The 27,534-nt window shown below is 42.7% G+C and overlaps 1 protein-coding gene across 2 annotated transcripts in view; it reads left to right on the forward strand.

Moving 5' to 3' along the window:
• trappc8 (trafficking protein particle complex subunit 8) overlaps positions 1-26,693 on the forward strand; it is a 43,807-nt gene extending 17,114 nt beyond the window's left edge. For both annotated transcript variants that reach the window (XM_011472980.4, XM_011472977.4), the window contains exons 11-29: positions 234-339; positions 407-538; positions 2,312-2,536; positions 5,692-5,797; positions 10,223-10,417; positions 10,649-10,824; positions 10,916-10,990; positions 12,651-12,744; positions 13,060-13,214; positions 14,496-14,920; positions 16,681-16,837; positions 19,504-19,600; positions 20,599-20,667; positions 20,748-20,806; positions 21,288-21,485; positions 24,033-24,134; positions 24,764-24,903; positions 25,060-25,149; positions 26,037-26,693. In XM_011472980.4, the coding sequence (XP_011471282.1) occupies positions 234-339; positions 407-538; positions 2,312-2,536; positions 5,692-5,797; positions 10,223-10,417; positions 10,649-10,824; positions 10,916-10,990; positions 12,651-12,744; positions 13,060-13,214; positions 14,496-14,920; positions 16,681-16,837; positions 19,504-19,600; positions 20,599-20,667; positions 20,748-20,806; positions 21,288-21,485; positions 24,033-24,134; positions 24,764-24,903; positions 25,060-25,149; positions 26,037-26,271 (2,836 nt within the window). In that variant the 3' untranslated portion in view covers positions 26,272-26,693. The remainder of the gene's footprint in view (positions 1-233; positions 340-406; positions 539-2,311; positions 2,537-5,691; positions 5,798-10,222; positions 10,418-10,648; positions 10,825-10,915; positions 10,991-12,650; positions 12,745-13,059; positions 13,215-14,495; positions 14,921-16,680; positions 16,838-19,503; positions 19,601-20,598; positions 20,668-20,747; positions 20,807-21,287; positions 21,486-24,032; positions 24,135-24,763; positions 24,904-25,059; positions 25,150-26,036) is intronic.
• Positions 26,694-27,534: the final 841 nt, after the last annotated feature.

Genomic DNA, 27,534 nt, shown 5'->3' on the forward strand with positions numbered 1-27,534 from the left:
GACTGCTTTACCGTTTCCAAACGATTGACCTCTGGCTGCAGCTGATTCCAGCAGCACAGTGTTGTTCTTAAACGGATGACTTTTTCTTTTGGTTGTGCTTGTTTTCCTGCATAGAAGCCTTCTTTGGGTTTTATGAATGACAGCTAAGGCAGTCTGGCTGTATGGAAACTATCTGGACTGGATTGAACTGTCCTGTTCTTGGTCTCTGATGAGTTCTCTTTTGCTTTTGGCAGGAACATGGTTCTGGCAGAGCGCTGTGCTTTACTGAGTGCTGAGATCCTCAAGAATCAGGCAAAGTACTCTGAGGCCGCCACGCTCCTCATCAAGATGACCAGTGAGGTATGAAGGGCCTTGGCAATGGGGGCTGCGGGTGGGCCTTTGCCTTCATTTGACTGTCTTCCTGCAGGACTCAGACCTGCGCAGTGCCCTGCTGCTGGAGCAGGCCGCCCACTGTTTCATCAACATGCGCAGCCCCATGGTGCGGAAGTTTGCCTTCCACATGATCCTTGCCGGTCACCGCTTCAGCAAAGCAGGCCAGGTATCCAGCAGAGCCATTAAGGGTTAGGTGTAACACTCACATTTACAGTGGGAAGGGTTCACCAAACCCCTTTGAATCTTTCACTCTTACTATGAATACGGCCATTTGACCAAATCAGGATAGTTCATTTGATTTCTCAATAATGTACTAATTGACCTATAATGCACTAATGCAGTAGTGAACCATGTTGACAGAAAAAACAGAGATGATGAATTTCTGCAAATTTACCACAAAAAAAAAGAAAACACCATGAACCACATTGTCATGACTATTTAGACCTTTTGTTTTCTATACCATTTTAACCTTTTCTTCAATTGCTACCAGTTTTCCTGTCCCTGCTGCTGAAGAACACCCCCAAACCACCATCTTTCACTGTTGGGGTTGGATTGGCAGGTGATGAGTAGTGTGTGGTTTTCTCCACACGGAAAGTTTGGAATTCACACCAAAAAAATTCCGTTTTGATGTCATCAGACCAAAGAATCTAATTACAGTTTGGGAATCCTTCATGTGTCGTTTATCAAACTCTATGCCATCTTTCATGTGTCTTGGACTGAGGAAAGGTGTCTGTCAGATCACTCTGCCCAGACTGATGGAGAGCTGCAGTGATCTTCTCCTATCTCCTACTGCATCTCTGGAGCTCAGCCACAGGGATCTCTGGGAACTTCTGTACCGCTCTCACCAAGACTCTTCTCCCTGAACTTTATGATAGTGTTCCTATTTTCATCGACACAATAATAAAAAAAGGATCCTCTAATTTTAGGCATGTTTTTATTTTTCTCAGCTTGGGTCAATAGTGAGCCTTCAAACTGGGTCACAGGGAGACAGAGCTGCCGCGGAAGCAGCCATCATTCTGACGCAGCTGCTGCAGTAGATGGTGAACCTCACCGTACCGGGAGAGTCTCTGAAGGATCTCATTACTGATGCTTTTGTAGAGCTCTTTATACTAAATCAACCTGATCACTGAACATCATCCATGTGTTCCGTGCATTGTAAATGCATGCCTTCACCATGCACGGAACACATGCATGCACTGTGAATGAATTATACAAAGACACCGCTCCGTGTAGCAATGCGGCTCAAAACATGTGGCCGTCGCTCCTTCCACACACGGCCGGGATGTCAAGCTATCAACACATTTTTGGACACAAGGCGAACAGTGAATTCGCCGCGTGGCAAATTTGACGTGCACATCACGTCCCGTTTGAACGCAGCTTAGGATTGCCACTGCCCTCCTAGGAACCTTGAGAGCTGCAGAGGTTCTTTTGTAACCCTCACCAGACCTGTGCCTTACCACAATGCAGTTTCTGAGCTCCTGGCAGTTCCTTCAACCTCATGATTGTCAGTGGCCTGAAGCGCACTGTGGTCCTCCATAGACCTCTATAGCTGTGTGGCTTTCCTAAGCAAGTCCAGTCAGTTTCATTAAACAGCTGGACTCCAATAAAGAAGCAGAATCATCTCAAGAAGGATCAGAGCTATTGGACAGCATGTGAATTTAATACGAGAGTCCCAGTAACAGGACTAAACACTAACGACCATGTCAATTTACAGAAATGTCTACAACTTTTTTTCTGTCAAGATGTTTCAGTCAGTGGAAACTATTGAGAAATCAAATGAACTTTCCTGATTTTGTCCAATGGCTGCAATGGTACAAAGAGTGAAACACTGAAAGAGGTCTGAATACTATCCTTGCCCACTGCAGAGTAAGATCTTTTCATGTCCCTCTTTGTCTTTCCCCTACGTTGATACCAACGCTCTATTCTTTTGTTGATTTAGAGGAAACACGCGCTGCGGTGTTACACTCAGGCCATGCAGGTCTATAAGGATCGAGGCTGGTCTTTAGCAGAAGATCACATCAATTTTACCATTGGCCGCCAGTCCTTCACCCTTGGCCAACCGGAGAGTGCAGTGAGCGCCTTCAGGCAGATCCTAAACGACGACAGCAAGCAGACGGCCACGCAACAGGCGGCTTTTCTCAGAGAGTACCTCTATGTTCACAAGGTGAGTGGAAGTCTCACATTCACACTGTTTTCTGGAAGAGCAGATGAGGAGTCCAGATCCCAGAAGCTTATTCTGTTCTTTAGGGCTGCACGATATGAGGAAAACTCGCGATATGCGATATTGGTGATTAATATTGCGATAACGATATAATTTGCGGTATATAAACATAGGGCTGTGGTGATAACCTCATCACCGCACGTTTTTTTTTTTTTAAGTTTTTCATATGACGCGTGAATGGAGCTATAATAAACACATTAAACACATTCATCTTTCCTGAATTAACCCTGGTGGTTCATCACCGCGGTGATGAAAAATCCGACACCGTCACAGCTCTATATAAACAAATATCAAACCAGCCAAACACATCATTTCCATTTCAATGCAACAGTTTAAAAATTATACTCCAAATGACCCTCGTCGACATAGGAGGCAAACATCAAACATAAAAGGGCTCATCTGATTGATCAACAACGTAAACGGGTCCCTCCGATTGATTAAATGCATAAAGGGATTTATTTCATTTATTCAATATTTCAAGCTGCCATGAGTTTGTTTTAGCACATTTAACCCTTGTGCTATCTTAGATGACCCCCCCTTACTTTGACGTGTTCTCCCTACCATGACAAAGGTGGATAAAGGTGGAAAGATTTCATGTAATCCATGGACACCAGTGAAGATCACAAATCATTGAAGAAAAAAGGTTCAAAGCACTGTCTAGTGGGTCTAGATGACCCCACTCCCAATGTTAAAGTGCCTAGGATAGCACAAGGGTCAAGGTAACCATTTATTGCGATTTTCGCCGTCTTTTGCGGTATGCATATTGCACAGCTTGATGTCGCGATAACGATAAATTTGCGGCATACTGTGCAGGCCTACTGTTCTAATTTTTCTGAATTCTTTGGTTCTCTGGGAACTGGGATGGATCCTTTTGAAACAGGCTGTTGGGGGCTGAAGCTTCTAGATGTCAGGACTTTGATTATCATGAAGCTCTTAACATTTAAATGTTACCTAAAATGGGATGGTTTTAATGGTTGTGGGTGAGTTTGCCCATCACTTCTGCTGAATGATGTGACATAGAGCCCCCCCCCCCCCCCCCCCCCATTAGTATAGATTTGATTCAAAAATTTAACATCAAGGTTTCAAAAAGTTTTTAGTTTAAACAAACAACAGAAGTAATGACATCATATAAGTCCTTGGAGCTTTAAGTGGGGCTTTGCCTGGTTTTATAGACAGCTTTCACATAGTTTTGACTTTGTCTTTGCGTTGTTTGTGAATTTATACATTTTAATTTTGTCTCTACATGTTGGATCTTTTGCCATTAAACATAAAAACTGTTTGGTCGCAATTTTTGCAGAAAGAAATTAAAAAATGCACCACTTTTAATTACGTTCTTTTGGAAGGTTTCAGGTTTATTGTTAATTGTTCAGCTCACAGGTTTATTGGACAGTTTTGGGTTTATAACGTTGTGTAATAAAATCAAAAATATGTCAGTAAAACAGAAGATGGGTTGTACTAAAAAGATGGATATTAACAAAGAACAGTTTGAAAGATAAATCAATAAAGCAAATAGTAAAATAGGAATGAAAAAAAAGCTCAACAAGGCCTCAAGGGTTAAAGTAGAAGAAAAAGTTGGTTTTTATTCTTTCTGACTGCAGTGAGTGAGGAAGCTGTGCCACAGAGCTTCATGTGTCTGTGGTTGATCTCTACTGAGTGCTGCAGGCACCAGCATCGCTCATCTATCCTGAAGTTTTCTTCAAATGATTTAAAGAGCACTAAAGTCTGGATCCAATATTTAATCCTTAGGGGAATATCCATTAATCTGTTCTTACACTCTTACTCTTACAGTCTGATTGTTTCAAAATGAAACAAATATATACCGTATTTTCCAGACTACAAGTCGCTGTGGAGTATAAGTCGCACCAGTCCAAAAATGCATTATAAAGTAAAAAAAAACACAGATAAGTCGCACTGGACTATAAGTCGCATTTTGACGGGAAATTTATTTGACAAAATCTGAGACCAAGACATAATAACTTGCACAACCTCATATGACACAATCATAGCAGACTGTTTATCTCATAATTTCACAGTAATTCTTTCTCATACTTATTTATTTATTCCTTTCATGAAGCATCATTGGCCAACTAATACTCTGTTTTCATCCTGTATTTGTAGAAACAGTTGTCATTTTTATTGCATTTCTGAATCTATGAAATCATTGGAAAATAGAATATTATGTTTTTAGCCTTCAAGATCTTACTGTGAAAAAAGTTTGCTGATTCTCTGAGTCACTTAACATCCTCTTAACACTTAACATACCTCAAACATCAAATTGACCCAGAAACATCATCTCTGTTCCTCACAAATGAACATAACAGGAGGGTTAACAATGTATTTATTTCAATTTATTTCTAATATAAGTCGCTGCGGAGTATAAGTCGCACCCCTTGCTAAACTATGAAAAAAAGGGCGACTTATAGTCCGGAAAATACGGTATATCAATATTGGAAAATACCATTTGGGTATTAAGACACAGGAGGTTTATTTTATTATGACGTAAGAACGGCCAAGTGCATCAGTGGACAACACACATGTGATGTCATTAAAACTGATCAGTCCATCATTCCCGTCCAATGTTGGGAAACACTTTGAATTTAGCAAAGACGTCGCAGACTCTTCATGGTGAAGCTCGCACAATGCCTGTATGCCTCGGGGGCCTCAATTGTGAGTCAGTGTGTGTCTTTGCTTAAAATGTTATTGCTGCATCCACACGTTCGAGCCCCAGAGTCACCATGACGGGTATGGGTGTCCATCCTCCCGCTGACTGCAGTGTTAACTAGGGGGAGGCGTGTGATCCGGCGGGCTCTGTGGTGGAGAACCGATGCAGGAGTTGCTAGTCCCCGTCGACAGAGTTAGGTGGCCCAATCTGTGGACCGTTAAGTGAACTACAGAGGAAAACTTAAGATACGCTCTGGGGAAGAGGTGTTTGAATGATGCTTCGTTGTTGTTAACTTTGATCATATCGTCAACCACAAACTATGGCATGAATTGAATTGTTAAAATGACTCGTTACTCTCCTACTAACCAGTGACAGGCTGCAGTTACTCTGCAGGCCTCCTGCTGCATCACACTGACCCATCTATGTGTTCTTGTAGAGTGTGATGGGGGAGCAGGTGAAGAGTCTCCCCCAGCTGCCGCTGCCATGCATCCTCAGCGCTGCTACAAGGGTCTACTTCGGACACGAACCTCGCCTCGCTCAAGGTAATTGAAGAGATCTGATGTTAGGGGTCATGTGACCTCTTTTCAAAGGTTTTTTGTTGAGCGCACTGTGACGTCATGAGACACTTCAAAGGGCCTAGATCCTGCTTTTCTTAAGCCTTTCAGAGTAAACTATATTTATATATATGATCATAAATTACCTTTGGCACACTGAAGAAGGATTTTTGATAAAATATTAGTTATTTTCAGTTCATTTTCCTACCTGGAAGTAAGATAACTCAATCTCTCACCACCTTTCGCTCCTTGAGGGTGCCGCCCATTTCATGACATCTTGCTGGAGACGGACTCTCCAGCCTGTCTGTGTTTCTCTCATGAAAACGAACATCCAAACTTTCGCAAAGATGAATGTGCATATTGTGCGTATACTCGGACTGGATGCAAGGCCGGCCCCTGGCGGGGAGCTCTCTGGAGAACAAGAAGCAGATGCAGCAGACGGGGAGGCGTGGCCGGGAGGCTTTGCCGCCTGGTTAGAAATGGAAGGCTAACCCTCCTGATCGTACTCTTTGCTAACGCCCAGTTGCTGGAAAAAAAAATGGACCAGATTCACGCCCAGATTTCTACAAAAAGAGATGTGCAAATTTGCCTCTGTGCTTCTGTGAAGCATGGCTGGGAGAAAGGACACCCAACAAGGCGTTACCACCGGATGGCTACATGGTCTTCAGAGAGGACCGACGTGCGGAGGACAGGTGTGAGACACAAGAAGGAGGAACACCTGCTTCGTGAAGCAATCCTGGTGTAATGACTCTCAAAGTCAGGCTCTGAGAACCCTGGAATGTCTGACCTGAAGGCTGAGAACGTTTTATTTGCACAGAGAACTGCTGTGCATCAATGCGAGTGTTGTGAATATCCCCCACTAATAAAAAGGAGCCTGCACTGATAAAGTTACACAACATGATCAGTGCACATGAAAACACACAGCTTTTATCAGTGTTGGGGACTTGAACCACTGCACCAGTTTGGGAACTTTCCCACAGGTGGAAACAAAATGTTGGACCACTGCTACTGGAACATCAAAAATGCCTTTTCAGCTGAGCCACAACCCCACTTTGGAAAGTCCGACCACCTGTCAATTTGGCCCAAAGCAGTTTCTAACAAAAGGCTGAAAACAAACCCAGTTTCAGTCAGAACCATTAGCACCTGGATGGATAGCTCACAGGCCACTCTGCAGCGCTGCTTTGAGGCCACAGACTGGAGCACCTCGGAAGTACAGTAGCTGCAGATGACACTCACGAAAACACTGAGACAATTAGTGACTACGTCAATTGGTGCATGTCCATCTGTGCACGTCCCAGGGCTGTGCGCACGTTTCCTAACCAGAAGCCTTGGTCTAATGGGGACGTAAAGCAAATAATAAAGAAAAGGAGGGAGGCCTTCAAGTCCAGAGACCAATTGAAGTACAATAGAGGACGTTATGAGCTGCAAAAAGGGGTCACTCCTGGAAAATTGAAGGCTACTACCTCAACCACACCACATGCAGCATGTCTGTCACAAACCACAGGAGAACTCCAGCAACCACTGACCCCCAGGATGTAACCCTTCCAGATAGCCTGAACACTTTCTAGGCCAGTTTTGACAGGCTAAACGCAGACTCACCTTCAAAATCCCCCTGTAATCCCACAGACACCACACGCAGGTGTTAAAGGCGCTGAAAAAGGCAGTGGGACCTGGTGGAGGGTCTCCCAGAGTACAGAAAACCTGTGGAGAACAGCTAGCTGGTGTCTAGCTGACATCTTCAGCATGACTATCCCAGGCTGTAGAGTCACCATCTTCAAACCCGCCACAATTATACCAGATCCCAAGAGACCTGATACATCCACCGGAACGACTTCAGGCTAAGGCTGGGTGATAATCGATTTTTATTGATTAATTCAAATTTGTTGTTTTAGATGATTTATATACAGGAAAATTGAGATTGTTTTTCCCCAGCTCTCTGCTCTTTTGGGTTGTTTGGTCTCTGATATCTGATATGAAAACAGGAGCTAGCAAAGAGGAGCTACTTCCACGAGATGGAGAAAAAAACACTAACGCGCACAACCCCCCCATCCCCGTAACTTCTGCTAGCTGCCTCCGTTTAGGTTTTAGTTTAAGATGATGAATCAGCAGAACATGTGAGGATTTTTACCAGGATCCAGAAAGAACTGGAGGATAAACCTGCTTGACTCAGAGCAGCAACAGAACGTTTAATGAAGAGTTAATTAAAAGACAGCTGTGTCATTACACACTGATGCTACCATGCTAAATGCTACGATGCTATCATGCTACCATGCTAAATGCTACGATGCTATCATGCTACCATGCTAAATGCTACGATGCTATCATGCTACCATGCTAAATGCTACGATGCTATCATGCCAAGACGCTATCATGCTACCATGCTAAATGCTACGATGCTTTATGCTACGATGCTATCATGCTATGTAAGCGATCTGTTTTGTCTGTTGCTCATATCAATGACTTTGTGAAATCGATGACGTCATATTCTCAGTTTAAAAAAAAAAAAATAGTGAGCATGGTGTCTGAATTGCTCCTCTCCTTTTTTCCGCTCCGTCCTGTGTGTGCGTGTGTGTTGGGGACCGCACGTGCCTGTGTGAAAAGACGGAGCGGAAAAAAGGAGAGGAGAGGAGCGCGCATGCAGCGACAGAGGCGGGTGTCAGAGTGGAGGGAGGAGTGTGCGTTCATATTGTGTGTGTTTAGAGGAAGGAGAACCGTAGTAAAGACAAAGTTTCTGGCAACACTGCTGCTAGCTTCTCTTGTAGCAATAACATGCTGCCTCCACAGCTCACTGTGACATTACTTTCTGTTAGGTAGTTAGCTGCTCAGCCCAGTAGAAATTTCAGAATAAAAGTGGGACTCACAGACTCACAGACTCAAAAACAATGGGATTTATCCCCTAATTAAATTTTGTTTTGTTACTGTGCCCTCCAAAATGTAGGAGAACTCATAAGAACCAATGTGGGCGTAGAGGTGCATGCAGACCACAGAAGTTAAGGCCACCCACGGGATCCCAAACTGTCAACCTTTTAGGAAGAACATACCAGTAGTTATTGGTGTATTTCTCTTACATTTAGAGGGTTGATTAGAGGTGAATAGAGGAATATTGAAGGTGTATTTTCCTCTTTAACTTTGACATTACCACTAAATCACGGTTCGGATCGTGGAACAGTTCTAGAGTCACAGTTGGGATCATTTTTTCGAATCAGTAAAGAAGGAAACAGCTGTTCCTCCCTGGGAGACTGAACCACACATGGAGACGTGCACTGCTCACCGCCGCTTTTGTGGAACTCTTCAAATGAAATAAGCCTTCATCAACGTCCTCCGTGTTCAGGTCTAGAAAAGCGGTGGGAGCTTCAGGTTCACACACTTTTGGACAAACGTCAAACAGGAACTTTGAGGCTTGGTAAAACCAAGGCAGTGTACGCAAATTTGATCCATGAATGGCGTTCTGTTTGAATGTAGAATTGATTCAAATGATTTTTTTTTTTTTTTTTTTTATGGTACTACTGGTCTACAATTTTAAAACTTTATCAGATGCTCTAGATATCAGTCTACAGCCTAGTGCAGAGGCAGTCATATTTGGTGTTTCACACCAAAACCCAGATACATTAAGAAAAAGACACAAAGACATTCTTGCTTTTGCTACTCTAATAGCAAAGCACAGTATATTACTGCACTGGAAATCTAAGGACCCACCCAGGGTGTCCCAGTGGCTGACGGATCTTATGCAACTACTACAACTTGAAAAAATAAAATATTCAGTTCAGGGATCAAAGGACAAATTTTTCTCAATCTGGGGCCCGGTTTTAGATCACTTTGACAAACTCAGAATTCTACCTGAGGCCTCCTCACATTCTACCATCACATCTCAGTAATTTATAGTTTAAAATAATCCAACTGTTCTTAAATATTATTAGCACTGTTAGTATTATTATTATTATTATTCTTTTTCTTACATATAAATATCACATCAGCTATATATGTTACTATAATTCTCTTTTTTATGTTGCCACTTGGCTGATCGATTTGGCCATCGAGTTGATTACATAGAGATATGCTTTTGTTATATTGGACAATATATATCTTATCCTTGTCTTGCAAACCATGGAGGGTGGGGGGGGGGGGGGGGGGGTTCGAGGTGTTTGAAAAAATAAAAATAAAAAACTGGCCATGTTGTATTACAAATATGAAACTATATCTTTGTTTCATTGTATTTCATGTATGTAACAATTCTCTATTTGTTTGCAATAAAAACAAATTGAAAAAAAAAATACACAGAAAAGTCTTTTGTCCAACTTTGTGGGTTGTCTTGCGCACACAGACACAGCAACTGTTTTGCCTGGGATTTGAACCCCTGACATTTAGGGCTCAGTCACCATTGATTGAGGTACATACATAACTCTGTTTTTGCAGGGGAGAAGCAGGCGGCGACGCACGTGTCTCTGGATCAGGAGTACGACCCGGAGCTGTCAGCCATGTGGAGCCGTCTAGAGGAGCAGCTTGTTGCTGCTGCTAACCGAGGCATCGTTCCCGTTGGCTTCCAGCCCACTCAGTGCTGCCTGAACAGCCAGACAGAAAACCTGCGGCAGCCACTGGCTGTGCTGAAGGGTGAGTGTTCAGTTCTGCCCCAGGTCCTGATCAAAATGTTGGAACAGGCCTGCCATGACCTGGGGGAGACCTTTAGCCAGTAAGGGACTGAGGCGTGATGCTGGTCTCTAACGTCTCATCTTGGTTGGGCTGATCAGTAGCTTGTGGGGGTGCTGGCTGGCTGGGAATAAGCATGTCATGTTATGTACAGAGGTTGTTAATCTCTGATCCACAGTGTCTGTGTCTCCACAGAGCCTATCATTGTGGAAGTGACCTTCAGGAACCCTCTAAAGGTCTCTCTGGCTCTGTCCGAGCTCTCACTCCTCTGGAGGTTCAGTCCACACGTTTCGTCTTTATCCATAAGAGAGCCAGTGAGTGAACAGCTGACTGGAGAGGTCATCGGTAATGAAGAGACCCTAACAACTCCAGTAAGATGATCTACAAAGAGTGTAGATGTGTTGTTTGTTTGATCCATACATTTGTTGCTGAACAGGCTTATTTTGTACCTTTTTTATACAGAATTTATCAAAGGATGACATTGTCACCACAGAGATAATCCAGGAGTTTCATCTGAATCCGGAAGAAACCAGAATGGTGAGTTGAATGATGGAACCCAGAATCAAACATCTCCAGCTGTGGTTCTGTTCATGTCCAGTTCTGTGGAGTTGGGGTTCTGCCGGTGGGTTTGTAGTTCTGCAGTCCTGGGGGTCTCTGGTTCATGCGTCTATGTTTTAAGCCTTTTCATTTACTGGAGTTTTCCATACGCTTCAATGATCTGGACTGATTTGACTTATAACGATTAGGAATGTTTGAAATTAACCTAATTACAACATTTCTGTCTTTTTACGTGGCCCATCGGAACCTCAGCTGTGGTGATTTATTTTATTTCATTGTACTTCCAGTAATGGTAAAATCAATTTGTCAGCCCTTTAGTTTCACCTCAGATCATGTTTGGTAGCACTTTAATAGGCAGCCAGGCAGAAATAAACACACATCTGATCATTTTCTGATCTATTCTAAAAGTGTTTCCAGTGGTCTTATAATTATGATGATCCCATTTTTAATCCAAAAAAACCTGTTGTTGTCTAGGACATAGTTTCTGCAGAGCGGAAGAGGTCCATTAGAAATTCACCTCTGAGGCAAGACTATTGATGCGAATTAAGCCTGCGCTCCGTGGTCTGGTTGGGCCTTGGAATAAATCTATAGTGGGCCGTCAGGGCCTTCAAGGCCTTCTCTGAAGGCCTAAAAAATATCTGAATACTGTGTTAACTATATTTTGTCAATGCATACTCATGAAATCATTCCAAATGGTCTGTCCATTCCTTTTATTGAGTTTATGACAGTTATGCTGCTTCCAGACAGACGTATTTTCACATTGGAGCAATTACCCAATCACATTTCAGCTGTCCTGCCAGGCAGGGTCAGAGCTAAAGAGGCCTTCAAGGCCCGTTCTGCAGGCCTTCTAATTCAACAACAATGTCGGACATTCATTTCTTTCAAGCAATCAGATTCTGAGTTGGTGTCAGCTGGGCCTTCTAGCAGGCTTGGACAACGTCACGGTATTCAGACCTTCTGATTGGGCACAAGTTTCAGGAAGTCACATGCAGCCTTGTCCAGTTTGGCACAGAGACACGGAGCACTTTTAGATCTGTCTCAGTTAAAAACAGACTGACTGTAATGTATCCATGGAACATCTTCCACTGATCTCCTTGACTTCCTTCATCAGAAAAATCTGAGTGAATCATGAAGCAGACGTACAGAGTTGTGTGTTTGGCGCTGACCGTCCCCGTGTCCACTGCATAATGAGATTTGTTTTTCTATTTGTTTATTCCGTTTATTTAGAGGCATAAAAATGCATAATGATGGGTGGAGAGATTCAAACGTAGCACTACTGAAGGTAGTACAAATGCACGATCCGTCACTGGAATAAATGGATCTTCATATTACTGTTTCTGCACAGCAGAACCGAGCCAGACTGTTTAAGTCTTTGCTCAGTTTTGTTATAGGGTTATATGTGGGGAACTGAGCGGGTGGAGGGTGGAACCGGGGGAGGGAGGGCTGCTAATTTTGTATAAATGTCATTTTCAATGAGTATTTTCTTTGCTTTTATGTGAAGTGCTTTGTGTTTCACACGAATGAAAGGCGCTAAACCAATAAAGTTTTAATTCTGTCATTTTCATTGGTTTTCCATGGATCCTTCTCACCCTGCTGACAGAACTTAATGGCAGTATAAAATGTGTGTTCTGCTTTTCAGGCTCGCCTGAAGCTGCTTCCACATAGAACGGGTCAGCTAAGCATTGTGGGAGTGACTTACAACCTGAGTTTGTCTTCGTCTGAGACCACTGAAGGTATCTTCAGCTCAGCTGCTCTGTTCTGTGGCTGGTATCATTTCCAGAATGTAGCATGTTGTCCCCTCTTTAGAAATATGAATGCAGTGAAACACAGTTGTGTTTTCTTGACACATTTTCCTGCTTAGTGCATCAATAGCTCCAAATTGGAAGCTCTGAACACACCAGTGAAGAAAACCTGTGGAGAAATGTAAACGTTAGGAGGAAAACGGATAGAGATCAATCCATTTCTGGGTTCATCTCTGTGCCACTGCACTGGCATGGCACTGTCTGCTTGGGTCTGAGCATCATCAGCTCCCACTCCCCCCTCTGCAGAGCATCACAGCATGGAGCTGGTGGTTCGTGGAAGACAGGATCTGAACATCCAGGGCCCCAGACTGAACCAAACCAAAGAGGAAAAGATGTCTGTCCGCCATGGCACAGATCGACGTCTAGACGCCATCATAACACCTCCAATGCCCCTCATGGAGGTATGTTTTACTTTCAGTAATGACCGGGGGCATTTAGCTTGTTCTAATTTACGGGGACATTATCCCCATACGTGATCATATCAGGGTCATAGAACCTTCTGTTTAAGCATTATGTTCATAAAAAAGTTACGATTACAAGAAGTCTGATTTAAAAAGCCTTTTATTTTGAGTCACTTTGCTCTAAACAAAGTGGGCATTGTCGGCATTGTGTGGGTTTTAAACCAAATATTTGTTTAGTGTTTTTTTCATTTTGATTTAAAAATTTCATTATGTTTCTTGAGTGGCATTAGTTTTAGTTTTTGCTATGGAAATAAAGTTTGATTTGATTTGAAATTTGGTAAACAACAAAAAAATAATTCAAAGTTATCATTTACTGTTGTTTTAGTTTTTATTCAGGCATGATTTTGCAAGCAGAGGTCAGAGTAAATTGTTTTGCTCTTTTTTCATTTTGGGAGATTGTATTTGATCTTCTCAGAACACAGTTCGCTTGTGAATCAGGGCGTTGGGTTTCCCTTTTTGTAAACCTTTAACATTACAGTGGACCCTCATCACTCACAGACTCAAAAGTAACGCACCAAAGGAAAATTCCACAAACCATTCATCTTTACTTTTTTACAACTATTATACAGGCTGGAAAACTCCTCACTACACATTTTAAAGAGTTTTCTCAGACATTAACATTTTCAAACTTTTCTCTTTTTTAAACCCTTAAAGTTCAAAGATTCGTAGAAAAATAAGTCCAGTTTTATAGAATAATAAAAGAAAAAGTTCATTTTTCCAGGCTGAATGCATTCTACACATGCATTTGTTGCAGAACTGTTATGCTAAGCACTGATCAGGACACGGGGAGCGATGTGGTCACTTGGTTGGTTGAGCAGAGGGGAAACAAACCTGTGGTCCTCCAGTCAGAGAAATCTCCACATTGGGGGTCATCGCACAGCAGTAGAGGCTCCTGTCTAATATGCAGAGGATGCAGGATCAATCCTAATGACGCCTGATGCAACAAAAGCTAAATATGGAGTGACCCTTTCCAACCACATGTGCCGACGCCCATGTCAAACTCAAAAATACAAAAACAGAAAACGGCAGAATCACTACAATAAAAGCAACAATAAGCAAACAGCAATAAGTTTTTATATGAGGTTTTTGGTTTTCTTTTCGAGAATCTCCTGTTTCTGCCATAATCATACTGGTTCCAGAGGTAATGTGGAAAATTTCCATCCCCTGCCATGATGTCAGTTGAGCAGTTTGTGCATTCTGACAGAATCACTGTGTTTTCAGGTGTTCTTCCTGCACTTCCCCTCTGCTCTCCTGTGTGGGGAGATCCGTAAAGCCTACGTAGAGTTCTGCAACGTCGGTGCCGTTGCTCTGTGTGGCCTGCGGGTGGCATCCACACACCCTGAGTTCTTTACCTTTGGTTGCAACAACCCAACGCCTTCCAGCCCAGCCTCGGCAGAACACGGCTCAGCCTATAAGACTTTTGCCGCCACCGTCCAGCCAGGTTCAGTGGTCTCTGAGGTTGAGGTTTGTGCTCAGGACTTCACCCAGCTGTCCGGTGTGCTAGAAATCCCAATAGATGGTGGGACCCTGCATCCAGGCCAGTCCATTCAGCTGCCTTTGTGGCTCCGAGGACCTGACCACGAAGGAGTCCATGAGATCAACTTCTTGTTCTACTATGAGAGCACAGAAAAAGGACTCAAAGTCAGGTAAGAAGAGACACACCACCCTTGTTTTCTACTTATGAATATCCTCCTCGGTTTGAACTGAGCAGCTTGGCCATTAGTAAGCTTTTTGTTCATGTTTCATGGTTCATTAAAAAATGGAATTCAAGTGCAGGTCACAGAGGGTACCTAAGTGATTAAACGGACATGAAGCATGAAAATAGTTGAATTTGGCAATTAATCTTAATGCTGGGCTTCAGTGAAAAGGAATCTACACCAACCACTACATTTAAAACCAATGACCTCATCCAAATGATGGAAACAAGACTTTGTAATAGGATATTTCAGTCACCAGTGTTGATCACAGCCTGGTAAGTCCAGTCCAGTCCAGTTCTGTCTGCTGCCATAAGGAGGTTAATGCTTGCTTAAATTATTGATCAGAGCTGAAGGTCTCTTGTGTGGGACATATTTTACTGTTTCAATAGAGGTTATAAATCTTTGGACACACTGTATGTTTGAATAAAACCAGTTTTCTATTTGAGGCTAAACTTTATTTATGTTTCATAGACCTCTGTAGATCACCCTTTAGCATTACAGTGGTCCTTTGTTAATCAAAGCAGTTAAAATAAAGGCAGTGTCACACAACTGCTACATACATTTTGCACGGATAGAAATTGGTCATATGTTAATATACGTGAGAAAAGTTGTCGTTCTTTACGTAGAATTTTCACTAATGAATCATGAAGGAATCACGCTAAAACCACTGAAGAAGTGCAAAGAAACCACGCAAAGAACACGTAAACCCGCGCTTCACAGAATTTCTTCATGTGGACATTCAGAGCACTGAGCAGAAATCACATGGCGTCAGCACCATGGTCAGCACCCGCCGCGGGCCTCGCCGGAGGCCCTCGCCGTGGGCCCGTGGCGAGGGCCCTCGCAGTGCTTTTTAATACTTAAACAGTCGGATTGCCCTGATCCACACCAGTTCCAAGTCAGCTGCTAGGCATCAGCTGAGATGGACGACCTTCGGCGGGAGCTACAGCTGGGGAGATCCGCACAAAGGGCCCCGCCCACATCCAGAGTCGCATCAGCCGTACCTGGCCCCCTTTCACGACCCCCCCTTGTGTGTGGCAATTTTCATGACTATGAAAATAAAGAAAACTCTTTTAATGAGAAGGTGTGTCCAAACTTTTGGTTTGTACTGTACGTAATGGCTGTGTGACATGACCTTTACCCTCAATAGGTGAAATCTGGAAAAGATTTTATTTACGATACCTATAGATGTTTCAAGGCTGTAAAACTTCATACTACACATTTATTTCACTTTTCTAAGACAGACATGAACATTTTCACACTTTTCTCGCTTGTTTAAACTCACCCAGAGTCATACATCTATCAAAGATTTGGTTGCACTCTGTACAGGAGCGTGTTGAGGCACAGGGCGAGGCAGGAGGATAAATGCAGCAGACACAGGCAGAGATAATGGAGTTGAGTTTATTCCTGATAAGGTGTGAAACTCCATAGGGAAGGCTGGAGCTGGAGAGGCTGGCAGGCAGGCTTAGAGCTGGATCCAACTGAGCCAGGTGCAGTGGACCACTGTAGTACATCTTCTTTTAGCTGCTGTGGAACCCCCTTTAGCCATTCTAAATGATCATTTAGCAGCAGCAGGTTCATCTGTAGCAGCAAAAAACAGCACCATGTTCTAATGTATTAAGTTCTGTAAGGAATGGTAGTGCCTAACAAACCATGACGTGACAGACGTACGAACCCGTGACGGTTATGTTCTCTTGTCTGTTCATGGGAAGCCACCGCGTGTTGCGTCACACGGTCTTCATCTGTGCCAGTCGGTCTCTGAGCGTTCAGGCTTCGGCATGTCGCAGCACCGCTCCACCGCAACGGTCTGCAGACAGCATGGGCTGTGACGGAACGCTGGTCTTTGTAGACGTGGAGAATGTCAACACGGTGAGTGACCTTTGTTTGGCTGCCAGGCAGTGTTTTGTTTCTTTATTCAAATTTGGTGGGAAAAACAAGAACAAAGGCTGACCAAATAGATAGAGAATTATAAAATGGATTAAGTTATACAATCTTTAAATATCTTAAGACAAATACTTTTATTACTAATCATTGTATACAATCCTTTTCTTAGTACATATTAAATTAGTTTAACTTTACAGGGGGGTATTCCAGGAAGCATGTTTAAACTAGCCTGACTTTAAGCCTGAACTCTGGCTGAAGTCCGCCTGAACTTGCTTACTCTGGGTATGTCGGTTCCAAAAGACCGGATATGAGTTGGCGTAATTACGCTCGACTTGGTAACCCTGGGTTAACGCACGGTACATAAAGACATTCTCAATAGATCGCCGATTTCTGGAGTCGCCATGGAAACGCGTGGAGAGAAAAAAAGAAAGCGCTATACTTCAGTGAGACGGAGTGTGAGCTTTTAATGACGGCGGATAAAGATTATAAGTCCATCAAAAAAGTGACACGGCTGAAAAATAATTTAAATAATTAAGTTAAATTTATTCAAACTCAATAATTGTTTATACAACTCAAATTTATGTATTTATCTAACTAAATGTCACATTACTCCATTAATCTTTTTTCCATCTTAATTACTTATATTTCTTGAACTCACATATTTTTAAGTTTGAGCCGGCAGATATGCTCATTTTTATAAAAATAAAAAGAACGGGAAAAAATGCACGGAGTGCAAAAATTCATTAAAGAATTTTCCTTCACTGTAATAATCATTGTAGTTGGTAGGGGTGCTATATAAACTCATCATCCTATCCTTTACTCTCACTCATGGTGCAGAGACGTAAGCATAGTAGGACAAAATAGCTCGGCAAAACACGGTGAAACACAGTAAAACAGCTAAACAACTAAACACATTTTGTAAAAAAGCCACACTTAAACCCAAATCCGTCCAGACAGGCAAAGGGAATGATATCCCAGAATCCCTTGCGGTGCCGATCTAACAGCAGCATCAAAGTTACACCTACTTAATTGAATTAATTTGAACGAAAGGAAAATAATTGTCTGAAAACTACGTGTTATTTTTAAGGTGACCTAACAAAAAATGATTTATCTTAACTGAAGCAAATAATTAAGTTAGATCAAAGTAAAAAAGTTTATCTTTCCAACATCCATATGTGGTCTTATCACCCTCTCATGGTGGAAAAAGTATTATCTGAGCTTCTTCATCCACTAAATCATCTTCAAATGGACACGCCATGCTGCTTCACCTCTCTGTAAACAAACTAACCTTCAACTAAACCTGCTCCGGACCAGGTTATGTTCAGAGCATGAGTTGCTATGGCAACTTGACATACCCTGAAACATACCTCCATTTCTGGAACCGAAAGCTGAGGTTATCAACTTCCTTAGCCTCAAACTTATCGTGGGAGCTAGCATAACCTGCTCTCTGGAATACCCCCCAGACTGCACTGATTGTTTTTTTCCCTGTTATTAACTACCAGGCCTAGCATAGACTGTAGAAACAATGGATGAATCGAAGGGTGACGTCACCCATAGAAATTGCCTTACCTCCAGCTCTTGTGAAATGAGGCTAAATCTCTCACCAATACTTCCTGATACGGACGCCGCAATGTTGAAACCAGTTGTCAGTGATTGGTCCGAGTTGTTTTGAGTCATAGCTCAGTCATCGTGAGCGTGTTGTGAGTGCTTACCTCTTTCCACGCCTCCACCTCTTCAACGCAGGTCATTAGCTCCGTTTTCATTACACATATGCTCCAAACGTTATGGAAACTCTAGAAATGTCAAAAAGAAAACACAATTTCGCTATTACACACAAACCAACTCATGGGATGACTGAGTAGAGATAAATTTCCAAGAAATGGAGGCTTTCATAAGGCATAATAAGCTGTGAATGAGAACATCAAATTCACAAAAATTCAAAGTCATTTCTGCAATAGTTGCTGTCATATCTATTGTATTTTTGTCTATATTACACTGGCAACATGTAAGGTGTAATGTGAGGGTCGTGCTTATTGTCTGTCGAAATTCCTTCAGCAGAGTTTGGTAACAGTGCAGGACTTCTTCAGGGTTTGTAACTACAAGAAAAATCACAATACAAGCTCAAATGAACATAAAAAGGATGACGACTTTTATGAAGTACAAAATATATGAAAAATATGAAGTACCACAAAAGACACCTTTGCACAACATGTAAATACCCAGTAAGTATATTATAAATACCCAGTATGTAACACATAAGTATGTACCAAATAGTACCACTTAAATACACTGCAAGTACCATGTAAGTACCAAGAAGACACAAAAAATACCATGTAGGTACCCAGTAAATTCCATAAAAAGTCCCATATAAATACCCTGAAAGTACCCAATAGTTACACAATAAGTACCATGTAAATACCACTTACATTTTGGGCTTGATCCTCTGGTACAACAGAAAATGCTGTATAGCTGTGGCCCAAAGATGGTGCAGAGCAGCCAGGGAGCAATGGGGTGCTGAAAGTTAAGCAATCAGTAAATCCTTAAGAGCCTTCAGTTTCACCAATCCACCACCAATCCATCTGAGTGCAACTGCTATCAGATCATACTGCCGATAATAATACTGTGGTGCTGTCTCTTCTGCCTCCTCACAGAGTGAAGGAGGCATGCGGGAGTTTCACATTGTCCAGGTGTCCAGCAGCAGTCAGCGCTGGCGCCTTCACAAGTACATCAACCCTGACAAGGACAATGGTGCGTCTGCACACACCTTATGCCAGCAAGTCTATAAACTTTGGGGAGTGCTAGCACACCTGAGAGCTGCAGAGCGAGCGACCATTACGACTATTTCAGCTTTCTAATGTTCCAGAATACCACTTTCACCTGAAAGTCACCAGAACGACCTGCACCAAGATGTTGTGATTTGGTTATAATTGTAAGCAGGGCTCCAAATTAACTTCTTTTGTTACTAGTCAAATTAGACTTCTAGTAGCCAAACATTTCTCTGTAAAAATAATGGATGTATTTGAAAGCAGAACTGTTCTTCCCTTCATTTATAAAGTTTCAGTTGATGATTATTCTCTTACAAAAACAAACACTAATAATAATTGAAAGTGTCATCTTAATTTAGAGCCACGATGCTTTGTATCTAGATACTTGAAGGTGAAGCAAATGTAAGTTAGCTAAACCTTCGCTTTGCAAATGGGCTTTGCAATGATGAAGATTCAGTTCATTTCATGAATAGATGCTCAGAACGGCTTAGGTTTTGGTTAATGTTGAACCCTGCTACGTTTGACCTTTGTCACAGAGGGGTTGGTATTTGATAAATATGTGGAAGATTCACTTCTAACTCTACATGGAGCCACCATTACTGAAAATCATACATGGGGATCCAATCTGGTGTCTGCCTTTTCCACATTCTTCCTGAGATCCAGAGCTCAAGCACATGTGTCTTAAGTGAGTGCACTATCACTGCTGGAGAGCACTGGGGTGTGATGTCATTGTACTTAGCAGCACATCATTTTTGACTCTCCTCTGTATGGTAATGGATACCAGACTAACACCACAGCATGTGAAGCTCCTCCTGTCAAGCTTTAGACGAAGCAGTTTGAGCTTCACACCAAACCTCTATCTTAATTTCTGCATCCGTGGATTTGTGGGGACCGGTAGAAAGGAAGTCTTATTGTCATGGCTCCACTACATCCCCTAGTGCAGGGCTCCCAGTCTCAGCATGTGTTCTTCATCTCCCATAGACTGTAAGCTGAGCAGCAGAGAGAAGGCCAAGCTTTGCTTCAGAGCCACGCCATGTGCCCCCCTCCCAGGTAGGCACTGTTACCCGTCAGGGTGTACTCCTGGCTGTACGGTAGCCTTCAGGCTCACAAGTATCTTCTGGTTTTTCCAGCTTCCATGGACTCTGTGGAGAAATACATCTTTGCAGATCTGAATCTTGGAAATGAACAGGTACATGTTTTACTTTAGAATAATCCCAGCACACACCTGCTGCAGAACAACCTTTGCTTTATGGAAGTCATTCATCAGTAAAGAGTAACACCAGCTTCCTCTACAACCCTGTGGCTAAAGATGCATTTTGCCTTAATTTTTAATAGATTGACTATTGAATGGTGAGGAGCATGTTTGCAATGCTTATGATGTCTGAAGTCTAAAGTCGAATTTCCCAAATGCACATGCAAATGCGTGCATGCACGCAAACATGCATGCACGCATTATGTCTTGTGTGCAGTTTATTTGGACTTGTGTAGTGTTGTTTCCAGGACTGCCTTGTTTCTCAAAGAAACAAATTAAACATTTCTGCTGGTGTCAAAGGTCAGGGTCCTCCCCCAGGACAGTGACTGCACACAATGGAGGCTCACATGGTGCTTACAGTCGGTCAGGAGATGATTCATGTGCTGGAGTCTTAGCCGTCCTCTCTGTCTCCATGCAGATCATCAGCTCCTCCACCCCCTGCAGAGATTTCTTCTTTCGCTGCTGTCGAGGCCTTGAGCTTCAGCAAGGAGAGAAGACATCCAGGATGGGGTCCAAAAACAAAACTGTCTCTACGCCTGACAACTGTACCTCTGATCCTGCAGCCATTGCTAAGAAATGCAATGAGCTGGATCTAACCATCATCGTCATCTGGAAGGTAGGTCTTTTCCAGACAAAAACTCTAGATGTTATGACATAGTGCTTGGCAATAAGTTGATTTTTATCAAGTCATTCAAATTTGTTGTTTTAGAGCAGGGGTGGGCAGGCGGGGGCGCGCAGAGGGAAAGGCAGTGACACTGTGACAACACTTAGTACTTGATCTGTCCTCTGTTTGCATCCTTGGGATTTGTGACAATCTCCTCTCACAATGAGCTTTTCCCCCTATGGGATCATGAGGAAATGGTCCAATCACGAAGCACTGCTGCTGTGACCCCGCCCACCTCTAAAAATGCTGACACTTTTCTGCATCAGCCATCATGAACGGGTGATTTAAATTCATGCGCATTGTAGGAAAAAAACGCTGTGAAATGAAAACGTGAGATTGGCCCACCTGTCAGCTGAGATGAAGGGTGGGCTGATGGGAGCGAGGAAGGCGAGCGCATGTGTGACGGGAACAGCTAAGCTGATCTGTGAGCTGCTTAGCAGTTTTTTGGTGATGTCTTTGAGGTCACAGCAGCCAACATTTATAAAGTTATAAGTTTAGTTTGTTGAATTTACTCAGGCTCTGTCTCATCATCTAAGTCAGTGTTTTTCAACCAGTGTGCCGTGGCACACTAGTGTGCCGTGGGAGATGGTCAAGTGTGCCGTGGGAAATTGCCCTCATTAACTGATCTAAAAGCATTTCCCATCTCCAGGAAATCAGCTCTTTGTTCATCCAAACAGGTCCTGATAAAACACTGAGTAGTTAGGAATATAAACGATCATAAAATACTTTTTTCTTTGTGTTTATTTGATTCTATTAAAGACATTTTGATAAGAATGACGGTAACCCGAAATAGCTGCAGCTATAACTGTGTAAGGAAAAGTCCCGCAGCTTTTACTGTCTCCACGACTCCACCAATCATTCTTGAAGGCTTAATCACATGTCATCAGTCTGACCAATCAGAAGTGGTTAAAGTCTCCACTTCCTTGTTCCAATTTAGCTCATAACTCAGTCAGTTACGACAAAAATACCAGCTAAAGCTCGTCTTTAGCGGTGTAACTTTCCACAGAATCCGGTGTCAGACCGTGGAACAAGTGAACAAAACCATGAAGCTCAGAGACGCGAGTCTTTCTGCCGTTTTGTCGCAGTTTTCATACTACATCTCCCATGATGCATTGGCTTAAAGGGACAGCGTCTTGAAAACACAACGAACATACAGTTTGTATGTAACTTAACTTTTATTACATCTTTTAGAAAAACATCTGCAACTTCCTGCTTTTTCTACCACAATTATCACAAAAATGCACGTCAGATTGCCGGGGGGGGGGGCTGTAGATCAAAACAGACTGAGTTTCTGCTTTTTTTTTTTTTTTGGGATGCTGGTGTGCCGCGGGATTTTTGTCAAGGTTAAAGTGTGCCGTGGCTCAAAAAAGGTTGAAAAACACTGATCTAAGTAAGGGTTAATGGCTAACAAAGTGTGCATTATTACTTTTTAACACACGCCACGAAGTGCGTTAAAAAGTAATAATGCACACTTTGAAGGCCGTTAACCTGTTTATATCATGGCCACTTACAAAAGCAATAAACATTAACCAGTTTTTAGTCATTAATTCTTGTTTTTTTCCGATTTGGATCGCTTTTCTCACAAAAGACACACAAAAGGTGCGGCGCGACGCGGCCTATTTGTTACCTGGTGCGGCGCACCACCTCTGTAGTGTAGTAAGACTCGGCGATATAAAGCGATATATATATGCTTATCTTTCCGATGGGTTGAATAAAGCATCAGTTCAGAGAGAAAGTTCACCTCTTACTGCTTGTTTTTGTCCAGATGATGAAGATAAAGGTTGTTTTAAAGAAGCCGGCGCAGTGATAAGAAACATTTAAGCTAGGTGACCGGAACTTCTTTTTTCACCGTGCGGTTATCCTGTGGTATATCACTTTTTAATGCACACCCAGCAGCCAATCAGAATCGAGTATTCACCCGGCGCATGGTATAACAAAAGATGAATAAGACAAAATGTGCTTATTTTTTTAATGTCAATGGTTATGAAGTTCTAAGAAATATTGATGGTATTTTGTCCTGATGTATCCAATCCTATTGTACTTTTGGTTTTAAACATAGTTGCAGTAGTATTTCAAGTTTGACTTATTTTCCTGCTGCAATATTGTTCTGAAAGCACTTTTATGAGTTAATACCAAAATATTATTTGAGAATTCCCATCTATTGGAAATGTCTGTGTATTTCTTTGTATTGGAGTTGACATAATGGTTGGTGATGGTACAGAATTTGGAATTGGTACTTCATGTCATAAACACTGATGACATGATTTACACTGTGAATAAGCCAAGAGGAAGCAGTTTTTTGCACACTGGTTCCATCAAAGGGGCTTCAGAGAACATAAAAAGCTGCTCTGAAAAGAGGGAATGAATAACAGAAGAAAAGCAATTGTTTTTTTGGGTCTTTTAAAAATGATGTTTGTGTTCTTAGGAAAGGCTGAAAATGAGAAATGTGGCGTGATCAGCTCCTAAACATGACTGTGTGAACTGTTCATCTCTGAGCAGGCCTTTGTGGTGGAAGACAGCAAGCAGCTGATCCTGGAGGGCCAGCTTCATGTGGCGCTGCAGACCATCGGGAAAGAGGCCACGTCTCTGATGCCCAAAGAGGTAGACCCCCCCCTCAGGCCTGCAGCCTCAAAAGTATTCACGGTGTCTGCAAGAACCTGTTTGACCCTAAACATTCAGAGATGACATCGTCTGAGCTCCTGATGAAGATTCTGTAAACATGAAGCAGTCTGATCAGCTGTTCGTTTTGTTACCTGCAACAATGTAGTTTGTTAGAAACAAATCCCAGGCTCAGTAGCCCTTTAACTATGGCGATGTCACCTAAACAACAGGCTCTACCACGTACCGTAACTCCTGTTTCCCCGTGAATCGGCTGATTGTGACGCAGAGAAAAGCAGCTTTTCAGCAGATGGGTTTTGCTCTGATACGCTGCACGTTACGGTGATGTGGCATAACGACGCAAAGCCGCTTATCTCTGTGACGATCCGCTGATTCACGGTGATTGCATGAATACTTTAAAGTGTTGTGTATCAGTCCACGACTTTTGTCCTCAGCTTCAGACACCTGCTGGACTTACATTAATTGTGTAAATGGTTGAAAAGTTACGGTAGCTGAAAGAATGTCCTCACTGGAGCTAAAGCTCGGGCGATGAAGGGTTAAGCATTCTTTTCTATGTGCATGAAATGTATATTTTCTAATAGGTTAAATCAAGTTTTCTTTGGTTTTTGAAGGAAGCTCAGGAGATGGTGTTGCTGAAGTTCAAGTCTGACCTCCCCCCTCCTGTTGCCCTGCCCTCCCCAGAGATGTCCCAGCTCATCAAAACCAACCTGCACTACCCAGAAACCTTCTCGCATGGCTTTCTCCAGGACAGGTCAGACCACCTTTGCTCTGACATGAGTCATGTGCAGACCGAGCCTCAGGGTGGAGCCAACAGGAGCTCCCCTTCAGTCTGACCCCACATCCGGGTTGGAGAGACCTGTCATGTTCACACTATTGTGTGTTTGTCTTTTTTACTTTGTGTGTCCAGCCTCTGCATGGTTCCAGTGACCCTGACTTTATCCAACTGCTGCTCAGCTCCTATTGAAGTTCTGATCGACTTGAGACACAGAAGCACCAGGTAAGGGTCATGGCACAGTTCTAGCCTGCTTCAACTATTCAACTAACCATTCAACTACTTAAAAGTTCAGCTCTTTCAGCTTTTTTCTAGCTATGACTTTTGGTCCTTTAAATCCTTGAACTTGTCAAGATATTCCAGGATTTCCAGGATGTTTGCCTCCATTGAAACACATGGGAAATCCTTGAAAGCCTTTGCTTCTTTCAACTATTATAACTTCAACGGGTTTCAATGGGAGAGGCTTCCGACATTTTCACCAAAGTTTACCCTGTTTTGGATCTTCTTAGTTTGGCATTATTTCAGCTAGAGTCACCAATAAAACGTTAAAATGCTCACAGGGCTTTGGACTACAACATATTTTACTATTGTGATTATGCAATTTACTGTTTTTTCTCAAATCGACTTCAAACTTTCATAGCTGTTCAACCATCTCCTGGTGGACGGAGGAAAAAAGCCTTCAGCTTTTACAAACAAAGCTCCCTCACGTCTAGAATGTCAATCAATCCCAACAAAAAATAGATAAAAACGTAGACATTTTTGTTGGCTTTTCAAAAATGTAATTTGTTTCAAGTTGTTGGTTTGACTTTTCTTTTAAATCATCCCAGATTCCAGAGAGTTGCAGATCTGTAGTCGCTGCAACACTAAATGATCAGAAACTGCTGTTATAAGTCCCACCCACTGTACCTGGTTGGTGGCGTCGTGGCATGACACGTGAGATGTGGTTCACAACGTCGCTGGTTCGATACCCGGTTTTGTTGTTTATTTATTTTTCGCCAATTATAACCGTTTAGGTTTCCTTTTCATTCAGCAATACAGCATTCAACCCTGCAGTTTCTTCTGGAAATGCGGCTCTTTCTAGTTTAATTGGATTTTTGTGGGTTTCTTTGCAGTGCCGAGTCTCAGGAGTTCCACAGCCTGTTTTCCTGGGTCGGCCAGAGTCAGTACAAGCTGCTGCTGAGGCCTCATGAGGTGCTGAGTCTGGCTCTGCGGGCCTGCTTCTTTCGAGCTGGAGTCTACAACCTGAACACGGCCCGAGTTTTTGCTAAGCCAGCCCAGCAGAGCAGCATGAGCGAGTCAAACCAGCAAGCAGCAAGTCCTGCACTAATCATCATTAACGGCACTTGAGGAGCTGCAGGAACATTCCATCAAGAAGCCACTGGATCAGAACCGGGCTTTAGTCTGTTCGCTTGTCTTTTGAACAAATGACTTCATTATGAAATGATGTAATGATGAAGGATTACCAACCACAACCTTCTTGTTTCAGACTAGTTCTCTGCCCATCATCAGAACCTCAGATTGTTTAGTTGAGATCTAAGCAAAGTGTAATTAAAAGCCACTGAAACTATGAAGTGGCATTTAAATGATCATTGGTGGTTCTGGTCAACTTAACTAGCCTCGACCAGAATGGGCTTTTTGAGAAGATCTGTGTCCAACAAGCAAACCATTTTTCTTTTCAACCTGCAAGTCTGAACCTTCTGTATTTGCATTTAGATGTAACAGCATCCCAACCTGAAGAGCAATAAAAAAGGAAAATCGGGAACACGAAATCCATTTTTCTATATGTAGCTTGTGCCGTAGTCTCTACTTCCTTTACAGGTGGATACGGGTCGTCTTCGGATGAAAGCTGTCAGACCTGTATGGGGAACTCGGATGACCCGCAGGAAATATCCAGGTCATAGACCGCTCAGTGATCCTATTGTGAAACAATCTTCATGAACAGTTTTTTCTACGGGCATGCTGTGGGCGACAGGTCGTAACGAACACGTATTCGACTGTCGGGACATTCTGCTGAAAAGAAACGCTTCCACCCTCACCAACTTGACCAAGACTATAAACTACCCGAAAGTTACAATATGACTCTGGACTGATGGATTCTGGATACAGTGTGAATGTCAGGAATGCATATTACCCCTCCCTCCATAGGCCATAACCTGGTGGGGTTGCTTCTCCCCCAAGGTCCCACTCACAACCCAAAGGTGATTTTCTAATAAACAGTTCAGAGGCGGAAAAAAGTATTCAGTCAGCCACCAATTGTTCAAGTTCTCCCACTCAAAAACATTAGAGAGGCCTGTAATTTTCATCATAGGTAAACCTCAACTATGAGAAACAAAATAAGAAAAAACAGAAAAGCACATTGTCCAATTTTTAAAAAGAATCTATTTACCAATTATGGTGGAAAATAAGTATTTGGTTAATGACAAACGTTCATCTCAATATTTTATTTACCCTTTGTTGGCAATGACAGCAGTCAGACGTTTTCTGTAAGTCTTCACAAGGTTTTCACAAACTGTTGCTGGTATTTTGGCCCATTCCTCCATGCAGATCTCCTCTAGAGCAGTGATGTATTGGGGCTGTCACTGGGCCACACGAACTTTCAACCCCCTCCAA

This window comes from Oryzias latipes, chromosome 4 (assembly GCF_053564925.1).
Source record: "Oryzias latipes strain Hd-rR chromosome 4, Olatipes_Hd-rR_3.1".
NCBI lineage: Eukaryota > Metazoa > Chordata > Actinopteri > Beloniformes > Adrianichthyidae > Oryzias > Oryzias latipes.